Raw genomic sequence first — 22,678 nt, forward strand, 5'->3', positions numbered from 1 at the left:
TTTGGTTCTTTCCTCTTTTAAGCTCCTTAGACACAATTTGAAAGGTCACGATAAGTTCTTGGTGATGTACGGAGTTTTGGAGGCATAACATCAAACCTACCATATATGCTTCACTAGTCAATAATTGCACTCTCCAATCATCTTCTTTGTAAAGTACTAAGTAACCTTTAATCAAACAAAGACCTTGTTGATGACATTCATCCTTGCCTCTAAACATACAAGAGCGTAGTCCTTAATTCTCTGTATCCATTTGCTAACACATAGGGTACTACATTGTGTAAGTCATAATTTTCTTGGATCATGATTTTCCCATTGTGAATCAAATGAGGTGATCATGACATCCAAAGTGTTATAGTCTAGGTTTTGATTTTGATGGACTTTTATCTATGTGAGGCTCGATTGATTTCTTTGTTTTATCCATAGAATCGATTGACTTTGTAACTATAGATCATTCCTCCTTGGGTGTAGCTTCGATTGGATTATTTGTGGTTGATGTTGTATCTACTGTAGATAGTGTTGTGCACACGTCTTTAGTCATGCTATTCATGATTAGGTTCTCTAGGACAACCTTATCTTTTAGTTCACCTTTGCCTAAATTTGAGATATACTTATAGCATCTAATATGATCAATTAAGAGAGGTTAGAATTTCCCTATCCACTTTAAGTTGAGCATCTGCTTCCCATGATTTCTTGAGGCTCTTGTAGTTCTAGTTTTACCTTTGCTAGATGCTTAGATAAGAAATTTCTCTAAATCCTCTGTTGTCATGGAATCATGACATGGAACACACCTTCTAGTAGGAATTATGAATTGATACGAATGGAAGTGTAAACTACTCCCCCTACATTTTCCTAATGAGTTTCTAGGAATTGAAGCTATTCTTGGAGATTGGCTCAACTTTGGTCATCCATAGAATACCCAAACACCACATGCCATTATGTTAGATTCTCTAGATTTTGATCTACTTCTCCCAAGCTTGCAGGCTTTACTTACCTTTGTTAATTACAAGCCTTGTTTTGGTTGAATTACTCACTCTGTGGGTTGCTTTTTCTTTCCTTTATTGCAGCTTTCCACCTCCTTCTGTTTTGGATGAGTCATTTCCTTTTTCATGTCTTGAGGCATTTTTTTTCTTGGTTGAGATATTTGTTTTTGGATTCATTAGAATCTTGTACCTAGTGGTTGGAGTACATTTTTTTCATTGCTGTATCTTTACCCTTGTCGTATTAGCTAATTATTGGAGGTTTTTCGATAGATTTAGACTATTCCACCACGGAATTTTTTTGTATTTCATCATACCTTGCTTCTTCCAAAACTGCTTAAAGGTGATGTTTCTTTACTACCTACAACAATGTTTGCTCTGAACTTCCTTAGTCAAACCTTGCTTTGCATTATCCATTTGCAGCTTCATAACTTGAGCCTCCAATTAGTCCACCATTCTTTCAAAAAATATATGTTTCTTTGTGATTATTTTTGTGGTGACCTCAAAGATTCCCTGGAAAAGATTGTTCTCATGATTTGGTAGGCTACATCCTATTAAGACTCTGTAACTCATGAGATATCATTGGTTCTACTCTTAGATGCCTATTGACTTTAAACATGCTTTGGTAAATCATGAAAAAATTGGGTTACAACACAATCATTACATCTCACCTTTTGCTTCAAATTTAAATTTTGTATGGTCTGAATTGATGAACTGATCAAGAATAAAGGTTTAGCAAATCAAGATTACAATTGTTGGCATCATGTCTATTTTTCTAGCAAATTGAGCAATTAATCTTACTCTATGATGCAAGAAAACCGTTCAAATTGTATGAAGAGATCAAGAAAGGCAGTTTAGCAACTTTCTCTTAATCAAAATTACAACTGCTTGCATTATGTATAATTTTCTAGAAAATTGAGCAGATAATCTTACTTTATGATATAAGAAAATTTTTCAATTCTATGTAAAGCTAGTGGTATCACTTTTTCTTGAGCTTATTCTCTTGTTCTAGCAAGGAAAATTCAATCTTTGGCACGTCCATGTTTGGCACATTTTTTAAAGTAACTACCACTTTCTTGTAGCTAGCGTTGTGTATTGTGCCCTACATTATTAAGTAGCCTTGCATAAGTTTACTTATTTCCAATAATTGAGATTTGAGTTTTAATATTCTTGAAGTGAACTTACCAGTGCAACAATGGATTTATTGTTTTGGACGTGTATTATTTTAGAATTGCATCAATAAGTTGATTTTAGAGTTTGATCGTGTGTCAAAAAGTTTTTTCCATGCTCCTTGAATTCAAAAATGTGATATAGCACATTGTCATGCAAACAAATTGCAGTAATCTCTAATGATTTAATTATTTGTTTTCTCCATTCTAGGATAGTCACTTGACTATTTGGCTCCTCGTCTTCAAAGAGTTGCATGAATCCATGCACATTAGGTGATACATGATCTTCATTTTCCATGCATGGAAACCCTCCCTGCTGAAAAATAGTGTTGCATAAACAATCTTTAGGTCTGCGATGATGAGCGGGTGCCTTCTTGCATGTGCACCTCAACTATAGGGGTACATGTTTTACCTAAGGTCACAAAAAATGTGCGCACCATTAATGGATAGGTTACATTAAAAAATAGGGTTTTACTTATCTCAATAGAGGTGTCTTACCCTCAAGCACCCTTTCATATGAATTTTGCCTCCGCCTTAGAGTGCATGCATGTGAAGGAACACTAAAGTTTGCAACTCTATCTATCTATTATTATAGTGTTGCACAAAAATTCTTCACTATCTCTTCCTCGTCTCTTCATAGAGAGGAAAACAATCCCTAGCCTAGCCATACTATTGAATTAATTGCAAATGTGTTCTTTGCTAGGCCATGTAATAATTATGTACATGGCATGCACTTCATATTGTAGAAATCTTGTTGCCTCTAAAAAATAGGCGGCTTCCACTGAACAAGATTTAACATCTCTTGTTGCCTCACAAACACAGGGTGGCTTCCACTTAACAAGATCTAACATCTTTAGTCATAAAATTAACAAGAATGTGATCAAAGAGGACTTATACGTTTGATTTCCATTCACAATATGCCACCATGGCAACTCTATCAAAGTCCTGTTGTGTGGGAGATATGTCTCTAACATAGGAAGTACTCAACAATACAGATCCATGGTTGTGTGGAATAAGCACACATATCCTAAACAAAGCTCTAATGATGGACTACCATATGTATCTTCAATCCAAAATTGTTGTTTGACTTAATCTTTTAGGCGTGGATTACTTCTACAATGAGACCCAAACCATCTTTAACTTGAGATTGTTTTTCTCCCAAAGCACGAAGCAGATAGATATAGTGATTGAAGAAATTGTTTTAGAGTCCCAAAAAGACAAACATTAAATTCGAAAATATGATTTCTTGAATCACTTTCAGCCACACATGAAAAGGCCATCCCTACATATCCATGATCTTGTCAAACAAGTGCCAGATATCAAAGACACCAAATAAATGACAATAACGTACACATCCACTCAACTCTCTCTCCCCCCCCCCCCCCCCGCCTACATGTATGGTATATAGGAAAAGAATGTAAGAGTGAGAGCCTTGATCCTCTCCTATGGAAAACCACCATGAGCCAATTATACAGGTGTGCATCTAAATATCAATTCTCCACTCAATGTATGGTGCATTGTACCGTGACTAGGCTAGAGGACATATCTATGATGGAGCTTCTCATCCAAACACAAAATCATATGGAAATCTCCATACAAAAAACACATTCTATTGTCACCTGGCAAGTCAACAAAAATCCCCTTGAAAAAAAGTGAGACCACTCAGTTACATAGGATTCATCTATTCTATTGTATGCCTCACATATCAATTCATCTTCCATATAATGGAGTTGAGCATGTGGCTTCATTTAGATTTATGTAACCCACACAAGCTTTGGCTTTTCCCTTTTCTTGGGTGTAAAAATACATCATAACCAAGTGGCCTTGGCCAGTTTGAGCATCACGGACCTTATTTGATTATCTAGCTCCTTTACTACCCATTTTTCATTCTTCACCTAATTTTGAAAACTTATCTTTGGGATTTACAGAAAGATAAATTAGGACTTTTTGTGTTCTGTTGGAGTACGACATTATTTGATGTTCTAGGACCCCCCCCCCCCCCCCCCCCCCCCCCACACACACACACACACACACTCTCTCAAAAAAAAAAAAAGATCAAGAACATCTATGTGATTGTGTCATGCAAGGACACCTTTGTGCAATTTTGTCCCCAAAGCCCTTGCTCAAACGTTACATATTTTTTGCATCATTATCTTAATGAAGTATAACTTTGCCGAGCTTGCCCTTAAAACGTATCACTTTTTAGGCTCCTCCATCAAGTGACATATGTCAATATCTTAGTAATTTTTTGCAAACCTTTCTTGTACATACTAATCTCTCCACCCCTCCGGATCCCATTTAGAAGTCAACGTTTTGTTTTTTGGCAAAATAGTGAATGAGGCAAGATTGGAGTATGAGGCAAAGCTCATATCCAACAACCCTCGTTGCAATTAGGGCTAATTTATCGGTACATGTTGAATGGTTCTCTTGGATACATCATTGTAATTCACTTTAGATACATTAACCATAGTTCTTTTAGATTCATGTTTTGTAGGCTTGAATGATGGGTGTACATAGGGTGTTAGTCCAGTTTTGGTAAGTGACTCCGCTGAAATGTGTTGCCACAATTGACATTAATAAGTACAATAGTGACTACCACTATGCCAATTAATATGAATGGAGTAACGGTAGATCAAAATAGTATAAAGCCATGGCCACAGAAGGTGTGAGATAGAGGGCAGCTCGTAAGATCTTGTTTGTTTGCTCTTGTCACATTGAATATCAATTTTTGAATTCTTGAAATTAAAGGGGTTTCCTATATTGAGGCCCAAGCAAAGGCTTATCCCCAACGTTCTTTGGCAGACGTCAAAACTACTTTTGACAATGGTAGTTAATATATAGCTGCCAGCATTGAAAGAAAGCTTAATGACTATCGGACTGTCAAAGTTATGGGAGTCCAGAGAGAAGGCACAAAAGCAGAGACATGCCTTTGAACAAGAAACAGCCATCAAATATCTACAATATACTAGAGATGGCATCCAAGTGTTTTGTTGCCCTATCATTTAGGACCTATTTGCTCTTGTCCAATGCCACCTATCTTTCAAAAAACTATCATTACTACGTTTTAAATACCTCAGCAAACAGAGGTTGTAACAATGCCACTTCAATATCCAAAGGAAGATGACTAGCCCATGAGAAGGAGACACATGAACATTCCACAGACACTCTCCCACGACCTGCCATCAAGCAATCGACACAGGGTGCCCTACAGCTTTTAATTTGGTAGAGACCTGAATGCACACAAAATGCAAGCTCAATGAGAGAGAGAGAGAGAGAGATGCTTCTCTGCTCATCAGTGACAAAAAGAGGCTGATGTATTTTGTGCGTAAGTAGCGCACTTTCTTCAGTAACTACTTTTTGTTGAAAAAGCTCTGCATCTATTTTCCTAAAAGACAGACATGGGTCAAAACTTGCTCTCTGCATTTACCATGCAGCGTTCAAAAAAAGGCCTAACTTGATTTACTGTCTCCTCATAAGTCACTCCAAAAGAAATCACAAATTAAGGAATGAATGCAGCAAAGAAAGGCACAAAGACGACATAATTTACAGCACTTTTCTTAAAACATCCAATGGAGGCACCTGCATACTACGAGGGGAAGCTAATGCATCCCTGCAGCTTCATATAAGCATCAAAAAAGCATCAGATGGTTATGTGAGAAGCATGATGCACACATATATACCAAGTCCCATTCTGTTTCTCAAAAATATTCGTCGCCAGCTGTTTTCCCCAGCTGGAACCGCTGGTTCGCACAACCTCCAAGCATGTAACATACCCCATGTTTCCTTTCACTTGCACATCAAGGTTGTGTAGCTCAATCTTCAGCGGTATAGACGTATCTGGGCCCAGCATCAACTCCCAGCTCGCAATGACCATATCATAGCCAGATATACGGCCTGCACCAGGGTGTATACAATGCGCATTGTCTCCACAACACCACACCTCTCTCATCTCCTTCATATTGCCCGTCATGAATGCTTCGTAGAACTTTGCATTTGCAGCTCTGACACCCGCCCTGTTATCATCCTGCAAGGCTCTAAGCCGGTCCCTTAACTCAGCAGCTTTTGTGTAATTCTCTGATTCTACAGCTTCTCTCAACTTGGCCTCCAGCGCATACTCATCCACTTGTGTAGGTTTTTCAATCTTAACCTTGTTGTCCAAATCCTCGCTCATGGACCCCTCTAAACATCTCGATACAGAAAGCTGCCGCCGTTGTTTTGATAATTGAACTGCATATATACACGAGATCAGTAGAATCAGTTTGAGACCCAAATGTGTTGAAAGCTCTATCTGATCAGTATCTTGAAATGCCACAAAAAATATATGAGATAAATCTTGAAAAGCAATGTGTAAATTCAGGTGACATCCGGACATACAAGGGCCACATAAATCTGGAATTTCAAATGGATTGATCGCAACTTATGGAGAACCCATCCCTTTCAATGCCCCTTCCTTGGATCTTGAGCACAAATGTAACCGAGATACAAAAAAATGCACATTCCATTGACTACACCTATTGCATTGCACATGAATTCAATGTAAATGTGCATCTAACAATGCCTACAGTGCAATCAAGGGTTTGTGTTGTGTGCATGCATGTCTGCACACAATGAGAAAGAGAGGTGATATTAATCTCCATAAAAGGCCAACATGATCTACAGGACAAAATTGGGACATTTGATGGTCAGTATGTTCCACTTTGGGACGCCAACATGCAAGTTGCGAACTTTAGATGTATTGATCTCTCCAATCAATGCTTTTCCCCCCCTGTACACAGCCCATAATGCATAGCTCACAAGCCGCTGCATTACCATCCTAAGCTCACATTCCAAACCTTACTTACCTGCACTTTACACTCACTCACTCACACTCACATATATTTTGATGATACAATACAAGGGGGTAGGGGTCCTTATATAGGGAGTCCCCTAAGTTGCCCTACTCAGTATCCTACAAACTGCCCTGATAAATACTTGGGCGCTCCATAAATATGCCCCATCATCTCACATGATAATAAACTAGCCTAGGGGAGCAGAGCAAATTGTCTCCCGGCTGGCCGGAGAGGGGAAAACTGCAGATAAATAGAGACTCGCACCCCAGGGGTGGTGTCACAGACTTGGGCACCCCAAGTTGAGAATCTGACACGACACACAAGAGAATCACTTATAATACTTCACAACTTAAAAATTTGAGTCGACACGGCCCGGTGTAGTTCCATGCCCAATGGTGTTGGCCCCAAAATTATGGCGCCCCTTTTAGTATTTATTTTTCTATTAACACTTGCGCAAAGTTACAACTCCCGAGGACCTCTACTCTTAAGACTCTGTGTCCAGATGCTCTGCAGAGTGAGGCCCCAAGGGTCTATTTATTCTTACAAGGTATGCCCCAAAAGCAGAGCCCCAAAAGAAATTAAACTCAAAAGCAGCCAAATCCCAAAAGCACCTGGTCCCAAAAACTGCCAAAAAAGCAATCAACCCAAATTACAGAACTCTGTACAGCAACCACGTCAGCATGTCAACGCATAATGCGGAAATCCGTACTAGTGCTATGTGGCACCTATCAACGCAAATCACGGATTGTCGTATAGCATGTCACGTCATCTGTCTGTACTGTATGTCCATGTCAACGGTTTGGTACCGGGTGGTAATGCCGCGTCAACACTTTTGTCCTCTTGAAAGAATTGTAATCGCCTTCGATTATGCCAGCAAAATCAGACATAAGCCATAAAGCAGTTTAGTAGACACTGGCTCTAAGTACCGTCACACTAGACGACATTAAATCCAACCAGCGTAACCGCGAAACGTTTCAGACCCGAAACGTTTCACCCCGAAACGTTTCACCCTAGGCTAAGGCCTCACTGAAACGTAAGACCGAAACGCCAATTTTGTGTGTATATAGTGTTATGTATAGACAAAATAGGTGTTCACAGTGCAGTGAGTAAAGAGACATGCTATGTTAACCTTGAAATAGCATATACATAATAAATAAATAATTATTTAATGCCCAAATTCTCAAAAGGGATTTCTTTTTAAAAAGGCGTTTCACTCCAGGCGTTTCACCTGGCAGGTGAAACGTTTCGGCCGTTTCACCCGTTTCGCGTTTCAGGCCTGTTGAAACGCGTTTCGCGGTTTCGTTGAATCCAACACTTCTACAAAGACAACAGTCACATCACATCACATTCAGATTGAAACACTCTGTTCAGTATGAACTAAGTGTGTGATTCGTGAACTGCATGGAAATTTCCCAAGATGAAACTGATTTATATATTAAATTAATATTTTTTGGAAGAACTTACTAGTTGTGTGCAGATTAGGTGAAAATTGCGAATGAGATGATGATGAATTCGGAGCAATGACAGCTCCAGAATGAACCTCATAACGATAAGAATCAGGAATTTTGAATCATGTTGAATGATTGAATGAAACTGTCATGAGCACATCAAGAGTTCCCGAGGGATGAGATGGCCACACAGCTAGGACTGAATGATTGAAACATTCTGTACAGTGTGAACTCAGTGTCTGATTGATGGATTGGATTTCCCAGAAATGATTACTCAAAGATAATTGTGTTTAAGTGTAGATGTTATGATTGACGAAATGACTGCAGTATTTCGGTCTAGAGAAATCTATGGACATGATCGCAATATGGGATTAGTTAATCTGACATCAGTGAGGTCCGATGCGGATTTAGATGCGATTGTCTGAATACGTTGCTACGAATCATGGTCCTAGATCAGAATGAATTCTATGTGATATGACTTTGTTGTACTAGAATCTTAATTCATCATGCATCATCATTCAAATTTCAAAACAAAATTCATCATTTTTATCTTGAATCGACGGATTCATTCCTGAGCTACCGTTCCTCCTGATTGCTTTCAGAGCAAATTCCTTGCCATGTGATCCTCGATTTCACTTGCAAAACATGTAAAACTTCAAGCAAATGATTCACCTCGTTGCAAAAGAGTCGATGTCAGGCTTCATGCTTCCAAATGCTTTTATATACATGTTCCTCGCCCCTAGTAGTTATCTGCACACAGATAACAAGAGCTTCCAAAAACATTAATTCCACACTCCTGATTTTTTTTGCAAAAACCATAATTTTTCAAAGTTGTTGGATATAAAATTTGTTCGTGTCAATGCGTAGAGCTTGTTGAGAGGATCAACTTTGCCTTCTGTCGCATATCCAAATTCTCAACCATCAAAGAGATTTTTGAAGGTGTTCTGGTAAACTTCCCTGCCAAAAATTTGTCATATTCTTAATTCTATTCTTCAATTCTTGCACCAGACTTCAATTTTTCTTTGCCTGCCCACCGAGAGATGTTCTCTCTGTCCGATTCTCCATGAAAACCCATGTGTACTCTTGGGTTTTTGATGGCTTTTGCCCTGTAAAAAAGAGCAATGAAGACGGGAGCGCACCCGATGCGCGATGAAGTAAGGGTGGCAGTGGCTAATAAGTCCGGGGTCGGAATACAAAGATTCTTTGATCAGATTTCATGTAAACTTTGGAAGCCCCAAAGCGCTCTTTGGTAGGACCAGTGTGCTTTGAGAAAAGCACACGCCTAAAGCTCTGATATCAACGTCACAGACTTGGGCACCCCAAGTCGAGAATCCCACACGACACACAAGAGAATCACTTAAAATACTTCACAACTTTTAAATTTGAGTCGACACGGCTCAACATAGTTCCGTGCCCAAAGGGTGTTGGCCCCAAAATTCTTGTGCGCCTTTCAATATTTACTTTTACATTAACGCTTGAGCAAAGACAACTCCCGAGGGACCTCTACTATTAGACTCTACGTCCAGATGCTCTGCAGAGTGAGGCCCCAACGGTCTATTTATTCTTACAAGGGATGCCCCAAAAGCAAGTAGTCAAATCTCAAAAGCATCCAATCCCAACAATTGCCTTAAAGGCAGTCAGCGCAAATTATTGAATTCCGTACAGCAGCCACCTCCGCATGTCAACGCATAATGAGGAAATCCGTACTACTGCCACATGGCACATGTCAACGCGAATCACGGGTCTGTCGTACAACCTGCCACGTCATCTATCCGTATTGTCTGTCTACATCGACAGACTGAACAGGGGTCCCCTCTCATGCCAACCTATCAGGAGGGCACAACATGTGTATGCCCACCACCGAGAAGGTACATCTATCTCAGGTACGGCCAAGCATAGCCATAAAATAGCCCTCACTCCCTAACCTGCTCCAAGGAGATATTGTAAGAAATATAGAGGATGTAGGATCTTGTAGCAAGGTGAGTAGAGAGAGATACGATGCAAAGTCGATTAGTGGCAAATCAAAATTCAGATTAGCACTAATACAAAGTAATGGCGTTATCCACCCTTGCGCTCTCAAGGTAGAGCTTAGATGGCGATATAGACAAGTATAGCTAGTAAGCAAAAATACAAGGGACTGATGCCATGGTTCATGGAGATGGCCTCCTTATATAGATGCAAAGGAGCCTCTATGGTCTGCGCTCTCTCATGAGAGGACAGTCCATGCACCCATGCGTAGTTGTCCATGTGTAGCCAAGTCCACCTAGAAAACGGGCCTTTGAATGCCGCTTATCGCTCATTGACCTCTGGCCACCGGCCCGGCTGTTTACCGATCGCTTTGCAGTCGCCATCCAACCAAGATATTCCGAGTATGAATTTTTGGTTTTCTGGCCAGTGATTTTTCTTGGCTTATGAATTTTCTTTGTCCCATCCATGATCACCGATTAAGACCTAATCGGCGTGTCAGCTAGAATCCACCAAATATAAATGTGCACTATTGGCTTCTCCTTATATGGGGGCCTTACAAACTGTGCAACATACATTATGGTGTGCAAAACTAACACGTGGGCTGAAACGAACACTCGATCTCCCGGCTACACGGACCGCCTACAAACATGCATCGGACGAACCACCCAACCATAGCCACCATCCGGCAGCACCCCCGTGCTGGGCAGTGTCATAGGACGTAGCTGTGCACCTGTAAGACCGAGCGTCGCATACCACCCGGCCCCACCTCCTCGAGGTAACCTCGCGCACTCCTAGCCTCACGGGCTAACCACTTGCACTCTCCCACTGGGGGTCAATAACTAGAAATGAGGCCTTGGCCTCCCTTTTATAATAGTGGCCGACCACACCGATCGGGTTCACACTACGTCCGCTCGGACACTGGACGCCTATCCCGACGATGTCTTAGACCAAATCCCCTCTCTTGTGAGTGGGACATAACATACTTCCCCCCTTCAGAACCATTGATGTCCTCATCAATGAAATAGGGATACTAAGCTTTCAAAGCTCTAATTGATTCCCAAGTAGCAAACCTCTCAGATTAACCCCTTCATTTAATTAGGTACTCATTTAATTAGGTACTCATCGTAAGCTTTTGGCACAAATGATGGGTACGATGATCTAGAACGGCCTCTGGTTCTCAAGGAATATACTCAGTTTTGATATCTTGCCACACATTTTTCCTCAATGGGCACAAGAGTGTCGGCTTCGCCTAACTTTTCATAAAGGCGGCTAACATGAAACACTGGATGTACACTAACATCCGAAGGAAGAGCGAGTTTTTATAGGCAACCTAGCCAATTTTCTTTGTGATCAAGAAGGGACCACAAAATCTAGCTGAAAGCTTATAATGCTTTCTAGTTCGCATGGTCTATGGAATCCTTGGGTATCTTCAAATAGACCCATTGTCCCACCTCTAGAGTTCTTGGAGATCTCTTTTAATTAGCATAAGTGGTAATTTGATCACAAGCTGTCCTTTTCCTATCCTTAGCCAATTCGAGCATTTCTTGCATATCATACAAGAAATCACGAGCTTGGCGATCTTTGACTTTCTCTAAGCCAATAGCAATAGGGGATTTAGGTTTAAATCCATACATCAGCGAATAGGCTAAATCTAGTAGCAGAATGCTTGCTACTAATATAGGCAAACTCTAATTTGGAAGATACCTTTCCCAATCGAACTTTACTTGGCGCACATTCTTCAGAATGGGCCAATTCTGCATTTTATCCAGTTTTTCATGGTCAACGCAAATTGCATTGCGAGTAATGATATGACCCAAATATAGAAGCTCTTTCTTAAAGAATTCACACTTAGAAGCCTTAGCATAAAGCTTCTCCGCTCTCAGTACCTTAAGAACAACACGTATATGCGCTAGATGCTCAGACAAACTTTGGTTGTAAATCAAGATGGCATCGATAAATACAACAACGAAGTTATCTAGAAACAACCTCACAAATCATTGATCATCTGCTAAAACGTAGGTGGAGTGTTGGTCAAACCAAAAGGTAAGATCAAAAATTGGTAGTGACCATAACGCGTATGGAAACCTGTTTTAGGAACATCTTCAATTTTGATTAGAGCGGAGAAGCTTTATGCTAAGGCTTCTAAGTGTGAATTCTTTAAGAACAGCACGTATATGCGCTAGATGCTCAAACAAACTTTGGTTGTAAATCAGGATGGCATCGATAAATACAACAACGAAGTTATCTAGAAACAACCTCACAAATCATTGATCATCTGCTAAAACGTAGCTGGAGTGTTGGTCAAACCAAAAGGTAAGATCAAAAATTGGTAGTGACCATAACGCGTATGGAAACCTGTTTTAGGAACATCTTCAATTTTGATTCATATCTGATGATAGCTTGATCGCAGGTCTATCTTTGTAAAATACAACGCTCCATGGAGTCGATCTATCAGAACATCCATACGCGGGAGAGGATACTTATTCTTGACAGTGAGCTTATTCAACCCCTTGTAATAACACAAAAGCGCAGTGTTATCCTTCTTTCGAGAAAGTAACACAGGTACTCTCCACGGTGATTTACTTGGCCGAACAAAACCCTTGGCAAGAGCTATTGCTGAATCTCGTCCTCTTCGGTTTTACTAAACCGATAGGGTTGCTTCGAAAAAAGCTGAGTATCAGCCACTAGCTCGATGGCATGATCTACTCCTCTCCAATCTGCAAGCCAAGCGGTAGATCGTCAAGAAAAACATCCTTGAAATCAGTCATGATTTCTTGGATAAGGGTGGATTGGTCAGAATCCAGAAGTTCAACAAAAGAAAACGAAACATTTTTACGAAATTCAATGACAGAAGTACTAAGCGCTAATGAATCAAACCAAGCACTAAAACCAAGTAGATGGTATACACAGATAAAAGTCAACATCAAAAGACTTTGTATCCTTAAACATTTCCAGAGCAGTAACAATCGGTATTGCAAAACCATTATTCACAAAAATCTGATTATAAAGCGAAACAGATACATAAGGCATGTCTTGTTTAACAAAAACAAGAGAGTGATGTACACACTCTATATACAACGTATCTTGTTTATCATAAAATCATGGAATTCCTATAATAACATCTGCTCTATTTAGGCGCATGATGTGGGAATCTAAGTTCTCTATGTAATTAGATAGCTTGAGCCTCAAGTCAAGAACCATCTAATCCCATACATCCGTATCCTCGCCACGAGCCATCTTCGCGCAATACTCATGGTCACTGTCCCGCGTCTGTAGGTACAGTTACTGAACTTTGAGGAGCTCTACGCGTCGGCTTGAGTGACCGGAGGCGAGAAAGTCATAGAGGGAGCCCGTGAGCACGAGCAAATGGAGAGAGGAGCGTCGAGAGAGTAGCAGGAGTTTAGAAAGTTCATGGCCACTTAATACAATAGAAGTTGCAGCGTTAGAAAAAACTCAATGCAAGGGAGGGAGATAGCGTAAAAAAAATCGAGCGTTAGTAGCCTGCGTAGATACCGCGTGGAGGAAGAGAATCGAAAGCGTGCGTGTGCCCGCTTGTGGTCGACTCACGAAGTGCCCCAGCTTGGATACCAGTGCTACACAACCCTCTTCCACGCCAGCAGCTTCTTTCCAGTTATTCTCTTGCGCAGAAGTTCAAGCCACGTTGCAGAGAGGGAGGTACTTCTCTCTCTCTCTCTCTCTCTCTCTCTCTCTCTCTCTCTCTCTCTCTCTCTCTCTCTCTCTCTCTCTCTCTCTCTCTCTCTCTCTCTCTCTCTCTCTCTCTCTCCCCTTCTCCTTGTACCAAAATGCGAGGACAAGGAGGTGTAACCGTAATATATAAGGAAGAGCTTCAAAAGATGGTTGATGTATGCAAGGTTGACGAGCACAAACGCTATATATGGGTTAAGGTTTGCTCATCAAAAGGATTGATCTTTATCGCAGGATGCTATATCCCGCATCGAGAGTCACCTTTTTATGACACAAACCAGCTACCTAAAAAGGATTCCTTTGCTGACCTATGTACAGACATTGCAATGTATGCACGTGAGGGAGCAGTTGTCATTCTTGGGGATCTGAATGCCCGGATTGCAAACACACAGGTCCAATTGATGGACCATTCACTGCACCCTGTGGATAAGAATGGAGAACTTATGCTTGGTCCTATGTGGGACAGATGTTCAAGTGATAACATCATGAATGCACAGGAGTCAGCTATGATAAGTATGATGAACTCAATGCAGCTTGTAGCCATGAATGGTGCGGATAAGTTCATACACTCTGGATCATACACTTGTTACACGGCAAGTCATGGGAGGAGTACAAATGACTGCCTTGGTGAGATACGATGCATTGGACTTGGTCCACCGTTTTGAAGTGGGTAGCAGGTTACCGACCTCAGACCATACACCAATCCATATATGCCTACACATGCCAAGTATGCCTATTGTCAACATAATGGATACACCGAACTGGTCATACAAGATGCAACTCACAAAAAAAGAGGACTATGCTAGTCTCTTAGATAGCTTACTCTTTGACCGGAACATGCCTTGTGACATTGAAGAAACGTGGAAGATCTTCCGACATGCAATGGAGGAAGCGGCAAGAACCATTATGGGAAAATATCAAAGTGGCAAACAGATTAGGAAGGGTTTACCTCATAATCCTTGGTTTGATGCAGAATGCAAGGAGGCCAAACGTAAGATGAGAGGCCTATCACAACACTCAAATGAATGGGAATGTGCTGCTAGAGAATACAATACACTCACGAGGAAAAAGAGACGCATGTATGAACTCTCAAAAGAACAACTAGACTTGAGCAGGTTCAAGAAAGAGCCAAAGAAAGCTTGGCGTAACATGAAGGGGAAGAAAGGGGACGTGAAGGGAGATTTCAGCCCACACGAAATGTATGCTTATGTACAAACTCTGTATGCCCCGCCGAGGGCTCAAGAGGTGATATACACAGGGCCTCAGGCTGAATATCCAAAGCCCATCACCTTCCAGGCAGTCATTAAAGGCCTCAAAAGCCTGACGAATGGGAAAGCAGCTGACACATTATGATGAAATGTTGAAATGGTCAGGTAGTGAGGCTAAGAAATGGATACACCATATGATGAATCAAGCAATCAGCCAATACCTACCTCAAGACTGGCAAGAGAACTTGGTGAAAGCGCTCTTCAAAGGAGGTGACCGCAATTTGCTTACTAATTATCGCACCATCATGGTGAGCTCATGTATGGCAAAAAATTTTGGAAGATTTATCGAGAAAGATCTTAGCACATGGGCTGAAAATAACGGGAAACGCGCCATTGGACAAGCAGGATTTAGAGCCCGTCATAGCACAGTAGACCACCTGATGACACCCCGGGTCTTGATGGAAGAAGCCAGGCTAAAAAGCAAAACTCTATATTGCTGTTTTGTGGACTTCAAGAAAGCGTTTGACACAGTACCCCGTCAAGGTCTATGGTCACGTATGGAAACTCTAGGAGTTCCTATGCATATCAAGGCAGCCGTAGGGCACCTATACCAAGAGGTCAGATGCAAACTCAAGACAAAAACAGGTTTCTCACAAGAATTCAGGAGCACCATGGGAGTTGAACAAGGATGCCCTTTGTCACCTACGCTTTTCGGACTATGCATAGACAAGCTTGATGACTTCATCAACGAGGCTATGAGAGAGGGGGGAGATCACCCTAGTATTGGCACTTTCACGCTTCTTCTCCTCATATATGCCGATGATGTAGTTCTCCTTGCCTACAATGCCCTCATTCTACAGAAACTTCTGGATGCAGTACATGCATTTTGCAATGCAACGGGCCTGTCAGTCAATAGCCAAAACAAAGATTATGTCAGTCCACACATGTAGAAATGAGATTCAGCCCATCATCACGTATGACGGGCAAACACTCCAAGCGGTTGAGAGTTTCAAGTACTTGGGCATCTATGTTCCCTCAAACCATGCATGGGGGAGTTGCGTGCAAAACAGAATTGATGCATGACATGCAAAATACTATGAATTTGAGAACATGTGCAAGCAGAGTGTCACAAAGCGATGGGAAATTAAGTCTATGGCATTTGATGCATGTGTGGTCCAAACAATACTTTATGGTGTAGAGGTATGGGAGGGGAGTATCCCCGCTAGCACTTGGAACGGCATTGAAAAGATACAGAAGAAATTCCTATGTAGACACATGGGGATCAAAACTACCACCCCATACTCAATGATGCTTTTGGAGACAGGCAAGAGACCTTTGGAAATGCAAGCCTTACAGAGAGTACACAGATACCTCATGAAAGTTAAGATGATGCCAGAGAGCCGTCTACCCCACATGGCATGGCAAACCGGATGTAAGCCGCAAAAGAATTACAAGAGTAAGTTTCTCACATCTAGTCTTGTAGAAGACATACGGAAATGGTTCTCTAGATGGAATGTGGGAGACCATGTGGACATGCATATAGAGGAACACACCGAACATGAACATGGGCTGAATTTTGACATAAGCATACTTGAAGCCCTACACACCAGATGGAAGACAACAGTACACAGGTCCAAATTTGAGTATTACTCCAAGCACATCAATACACAATACTGGGAGACCTACAAGACTGGGGACACTCAGATGCATATAAAGACACCCATGTCCCACCAGGCAAGACGAGCCATTACTTTGATGCGGACGCGATCACACATGCTCAAGATTGAAAGGGGAGGGTGGCTGAATATTAAGGAAAATAGGAGGACATGCCCACAATGCAAGTTGAACAAAGTGGAAAACGAGGCTCATGTCACCGTTGAGTGCCCAACATACACACACATCCGTGTTGAATTTCCACAACTCTTTCAAGGGAATGTCACCTTTGAGGAGCTTCTCTCTCGGATACACCCCTCCCCGGTAGCTTTAGGCATCTACTTTGCCAAAATATTGGATCATCACACAACACTCACACACAAGAAAGCTACTAGCCCACTACCCCCTCTCACATGAGGGGAGCATCTTGTAGACCTTTTGTGGTTCCATGGGTCATTTTGGCCCCCCGAGGACGTCAATACAACATCAATGCCCTCTGAATGCACATGAGCACAACAAGTGTCTGCTAGGTGTAGGCATTGGAGAGTGTTCCTATACATTTGCATTAGTACCCAACCTAGGTATTTATCTGCATGTGAAGCACCTCTTATTAGTAGTTCATCAACTTATCAATAAGTGATATTTTAGCCAACAATTACCAAATAGTGGGATTTTTAATGAGTTTTCCTGACCCAGCCTTAATCCCATATATAAGTGACCCTAGGGTTCACTTCCAAGGCATAAGTCAGTACCCTCAGTACGAGCACCAAGTACCCATGTTTTTGCACCAACAACTCAATAAAACTTGTGAGCTGAAAACTGATGCTACATAGCACTCCCCAAGCATCCCTAGATGCAACCTCATGCATAGATGCAATGCAGACATAGACTTCCTCCTGGGAGAGCATCTGCTTCCCCGGAAAGCACTTAAAAACATCCTGCTTTTTATCAAAAGCTTCTAAGAACCCATCTTTATTATGTGCTTACATCTTTACAAGTAATCCTTTACCAAGTTCGGATTTCCTCCCAAACTGATGGCACTCCCCAGGCATGCTCTGATACCACTATAACAGACTTGGACGCTCCAAATCAAGAATCTACCGCGACAGCACCAAATAACCACTTCAAAACACTGGCCCGGTGGAGTTCCGTGCCTAGAGATATTGGCCCCAAAGACTGGCACCCCTTTCGGTATTTCTTTTTGTATTAATCTGAGTTCAAAGTACAAGAGTGTGAGCAGGCCTCTCACAACTCAGAGCATCTGATACCTAGATGCAACCTCATGCACAGATGCAATGCAGACATAATTTCCTCCCAGGAGAGCATTTGCTTACCCAGAAAGCACTTCAAAACATCCTGCTTTTTATCAAAAGCTTCTCAGAACCCATGTTTATTCTTGTGCTTAAACTTTCACACGTAATCCTTTACCAAGTTCCGATTTCCTCCCAGACCAATGGAATACTCCCTATCCGATGCTCCCGTCATCCATCCTCTGACGCATCAAGAATATCCATTTACCGGTCTCTCCCACCGAGCTTACATAACAACTCCTTCATGATGCTTAATGTCACATATCATATGATACATCGAAGATGTCCATTCCTCATGGCTTTTATTAGTTCCAATAAATCTACAATTCCTAACTTTATCAGTTCAAGTGTACACATTTGAATTTCCTAATTTCATTAAATAGAAATTAATAGGAAAATAAGAAAATAGTCCATTTAGCGACATTCCTCAAGCTTCTAAACAACTATCCTCCAACTATTGTGCTTGTACATATCCTTCCAAAATCTCGGGATAAGATGCTAACTCTTGCTCGGTCATCCACTAAGCGTCCAAAGTAGAATAATTCTTGAACTTTACCAAATACCCATGTAATCTTTCCGGACTTGAGTAGCTGCTCCTGATGATGGATAATTTGCTTCGGTTGGAGTATTTGTTCTATTTCCTCAACCTCAGGGGTTCCTCGGCAATAGGTTGACTTGGAGGCGGTCCCACATATGGCAAGAGAAAACTAACATGGAAAGCATTATGGATCTTCCAATTAGGCGGTAGCTCTAATTGGAACGTCCACCATTCACTTGGTGAATTATCTTAAACGGCCAATAATAACGATTGGAAAGTTTTACAACTTTCCTCTTATGAGTCGCTTCTTTCTTTAGCCTTGCCTTCTCAAACTTGCGTAAGATCAATTGACCGACTTTTAAGTCCAAGTTCCTGTTGTGCTTGTGTGCAGCTTTCTTATGGTTTTCCTAAGAGTGTAATATCACTCTCTTAACTTGCCCATAGGCCATGTCCATATCCCGAACAAACTCATCCGTTGCAAATATCTTATCCTTAGTTAAAAGGATTGTGGAAGCAAATGCTTACCATAAAGACTCTCAAAAGGTGTCTTCCCTATAGACGAATGTACGGTATTGCTATACGCGTACTCGACAAGGAGATACTTTTCTCAATCTAATTGTCTATCTGACACATAGGATTTCAACATTCCAATATTGTGGAATTGGCGATCTCACTCTACCCATCCGTTTGGGGATGGTATGCAGAATAAAAATTCAACTTCATGCCAAGGTTATCAAACGAAGTGCACCAAAAACTTATTGCCATGCTTGAAAATCTGTGCCAGAAAAACCCTAGCCATATGATCTGTTTTGATCGTTTTTACGATTGGATTAAAGTGAGTTTGCTTGCTAAATCAGTCCATATTGGTCCATATCGAATGGCTTCCAGTTTGAGTCTTAGGGAGATCCATAATAAAATCCATGGCAATACTCTCCCAAGGTTGATCACGTGCAGGTAAAGGTTGAAGCAACCAAGGCGTCTTATGCTGATCGTAGTTGACTTTTTGGCAAACTAAGCATTCCCTAACATACTGATTGATGTCTTCTTTAAGGCTTGGCTAAAAGAAATATCTTTCCAATGCTAAATTCGTAGGGAGAAACCCCAGTCACCTACATAAGGCGAAGTTATCCATGATTTTCTTCCTCAATGGCACCGCCATGCAAATTGTTTGACAGAGGTAGAGGTAACCATCCCAAATGGAATAGGGATATTCATTCTCTCTGTTTCGTAACTTGCCCAGAATGGAGAAGAAGTCTGGGTCGTCTGGGTACAAATCTGGAAGCGATTCTACTTCTTGGTGATATACAGAAGTGATTGCATTCACCCTTGACCGTCTAGTCAGTGCGCCTGCAACCACGTTCTTACTTCTAGTCGTATGAAGGATCTAGAAATGAAACATGGACAAAAAGTTTGCCCAGCTCATCTGGTTCTCAGATAATTGCCATTCTGTGAAAAAATACCGCAAACTCTCGTGATCGATTTTGATCACAAAGTTTGCTCCTAGTAGATAATGCTTCCAGGTAGACAAGGCATAAATCACGGCCATAAGTTCCTTCTTAAGCATGAAATCATGCATCCTACCTACATCATGTACCATAGTAGGAGTTGGCCAGTCTTATACCACCTAGATCTTTGTTGGATCCATATCACTTGGTTGTGAGGAACTATATGGCCGAGATAGTGTATCTTCATGAGAAAGATCTCACTTTTCTTTGCATTAATATGCAACTCATGCTTTCGCATTTCCTGAAACACTATATCCAAGACAAGTATGTCATCAAAGAATACTCCTGTAAAAGCTCGGTGTCGGCTGAAAATCCGATCCATCATTTGATTGAACGCGGCGGGAGCATTGGTCAACCTGAAAGGCATTAGCAAATATTGATACACTTCAAAGGTAGTGCGAAACACAATCTTATAGACATCCTCACGATCGATTCGTATCTAATGATACCTGCTCTATAAATCTATGCGACAAAAGATGCTTGCACACTACAACCTATCCAAGATATCATCAATCCGAGAAATCGGAAAGCGATTCTTGACGGTGATCTTGTTTAGAGATCGGTAGTCTATGCATATTCGAAACGTGACATCTTTCTTCCGCACCGGTATAGAGAGCAGTAGGGCGAAGTACTTGGTTGTACTATACCTTTTTCCAAAAGCTCGTTGACTTGCTTCAAAATTTCCTCTTGTTAAGCAAGACTTACCCTGTAAGGGGGTTGAATAGAAGGAGAGCTACCCAATATGAGATCAATGCAATGATCTTCTGGACGTTCCGAAGCTAGCTTATTAAGAAGACCGGTTGCATGTGGAAGTGTCATGCCATACCCAAGACAATATCACATCCCTCGATGGGTGCTATCAAAGATAATTCGCGGTCCTCGTACTCGCCAATCCGAAGATCGAGTGTCCTTGCACGAGAGTTGCATTGGTGGTCAACCCCTAAAATGTTGATCCGGATGCGACGAGAGTGCCTAACTCATCCGATGTGTGTAACAAACTTGGACACCCCAAGTCAAGATTCTACCGCGACAATAGAGTTCACTTTAACACAGTTCACAACGACGACACGACCCGACGTAATTTCGTGCCCAGAGGTATTGGCCCCAAAGACTGGCCCTCCTTTCAATATTTCTTTTTATATTAGTCTGTGTTTAAAGTACAAAGAGGGCCCGCGGGTCTCACTCTCAGACTCTGCGTCCAAATGTTATAAGAAGTGAGCCCCAAAGGCCACTTATAAAGGTTACATAGGGTTGCTAAAAGCAGAGCCCCCAAAAGCTTCAAACTCCAAAAGCAATCAGTTTCCAAAAGCAATTGGGTGTCAAAAACTGCCAAAAGCTGTCAGCGTAATTTCCGACAAGCTGTATGGTAGTCAGTGCGAATTGTGGAGATCCGTACAGTCAGCGCTATTTGCGGAATTCCGTACGCCAGCCTCGTCAGTAGCCGCTTGCTTTAAGTTTCTTGTGTCCCAGGGGGTCCCCTCGTCACTTCGCCATAAGTTGGGACAACTTAAGGGGTTGCCATGTCACCAGTTTGTGGCATACCCCCCTCTTGAAAGAATTGTAATCACCCTCGATTACGCCTGCAAAACAGACAGAGGCCATAAACTGTCTTAGTAGACACTAACTGTTAGTACGGACGCACCAGACACGAGACATCTAGTACTTGTACAGATCGACAGTCACATCACCGGACATCACTTGACATCATCGGACATCACATGACAAATCACATTCAAATTCATTCTAAATCTCAGACCATGATTAATCGGCAACATATTTAGTAATCGCATCTAGATCAAGTCGGAACCTCACAGATGCCCGATTAAGTAATCCTTATTGCAATCATGTCTATAGAGATTTATGAGACCGAAATGCTACAATCATTTCGTCTTTCAGTTCTTGCACTCAAACAAGTCAAGTACAAATCAATCAATTTTATTTTTGGGAATTCCAATTCATAAAGTCATACAGCAGAATACTGTCAGCCCAACAATATCCTTGAAACCCAAAGGGACATCAGTGACTCTATATCGAAAATCGGGGTAATCTGTTGACAAAGGAGCGGAGCGACTCCCCTCTTGTGCAAGCCCGCTGCACTAGATTCACCCATGCTAAACTCAGGGTTCTATCGGAGTCGGCTATGCTAAACCGAATGCTTCAAGGTAAAGTTCCAAAATCTAAGTAGTATCTGCTAGGTCCTCCTCCTCCATCCACTTCACATCCAATGCAGGATAATTCTTGAATTTAACCAAGAACCGCCTAATCACTTTACCTTTAATCTTTCTATCTTTATGTGCGAGTATCTGTTCTGGAACGAGTATCTCCTCGCTTTCCTCCACTTCGGGTTGCTCATTTGGCTCCCCTTCAT

At 41.5% G+C, this 22,678-nt stretch overlaps 1 protein-coding gene across 5 annotated transcripts in view; it reads right to left on the minus strand.

Moving 5' to 3' along the window:
* Window positions 1–5,670: 5,670 nt before the first annotated feature.
* Window positions 5,671–22,678, minus strand: part of LOC147443060 (Nuclear transport factor 2 (NTF2) family protein) — a 107,539-nt gene continuing 90,531 nt past the window's right edge. For all 5 annotated transcript variants that reach the window (XM_086528987.1, XM_086528989.1, XM_086528986.1 and 2 more), the window contains one exon: window positions 5,671–6,373. In XM_086528987.1, the coding sequence (XP_086385113.1) occupies window positions 5,787–6,373 (587 nt within the window). In that variant the 3' untranslated portion in view covers window positions 5,671–5,786. The remainder of the gene's footprint in view (window positions 6,374–22,678) is intronic.

The sequence above is a fragment of the Adiantum capillus-veneris genome, chromosome 14 (genome assembly GCF_014529385.1).
Source record: "Adiantum capillus-veneris isolate H3 chromosome 14, ASM1452938v2, whole genome shotgun sequence".
Lineage (NCBI taxonomy): Eukaryota > Viridiplantae > Streptophyta > Polypodiopsida > Polypodiales > Pteridaceae > Adiantum > Adiantum capillus-veneris.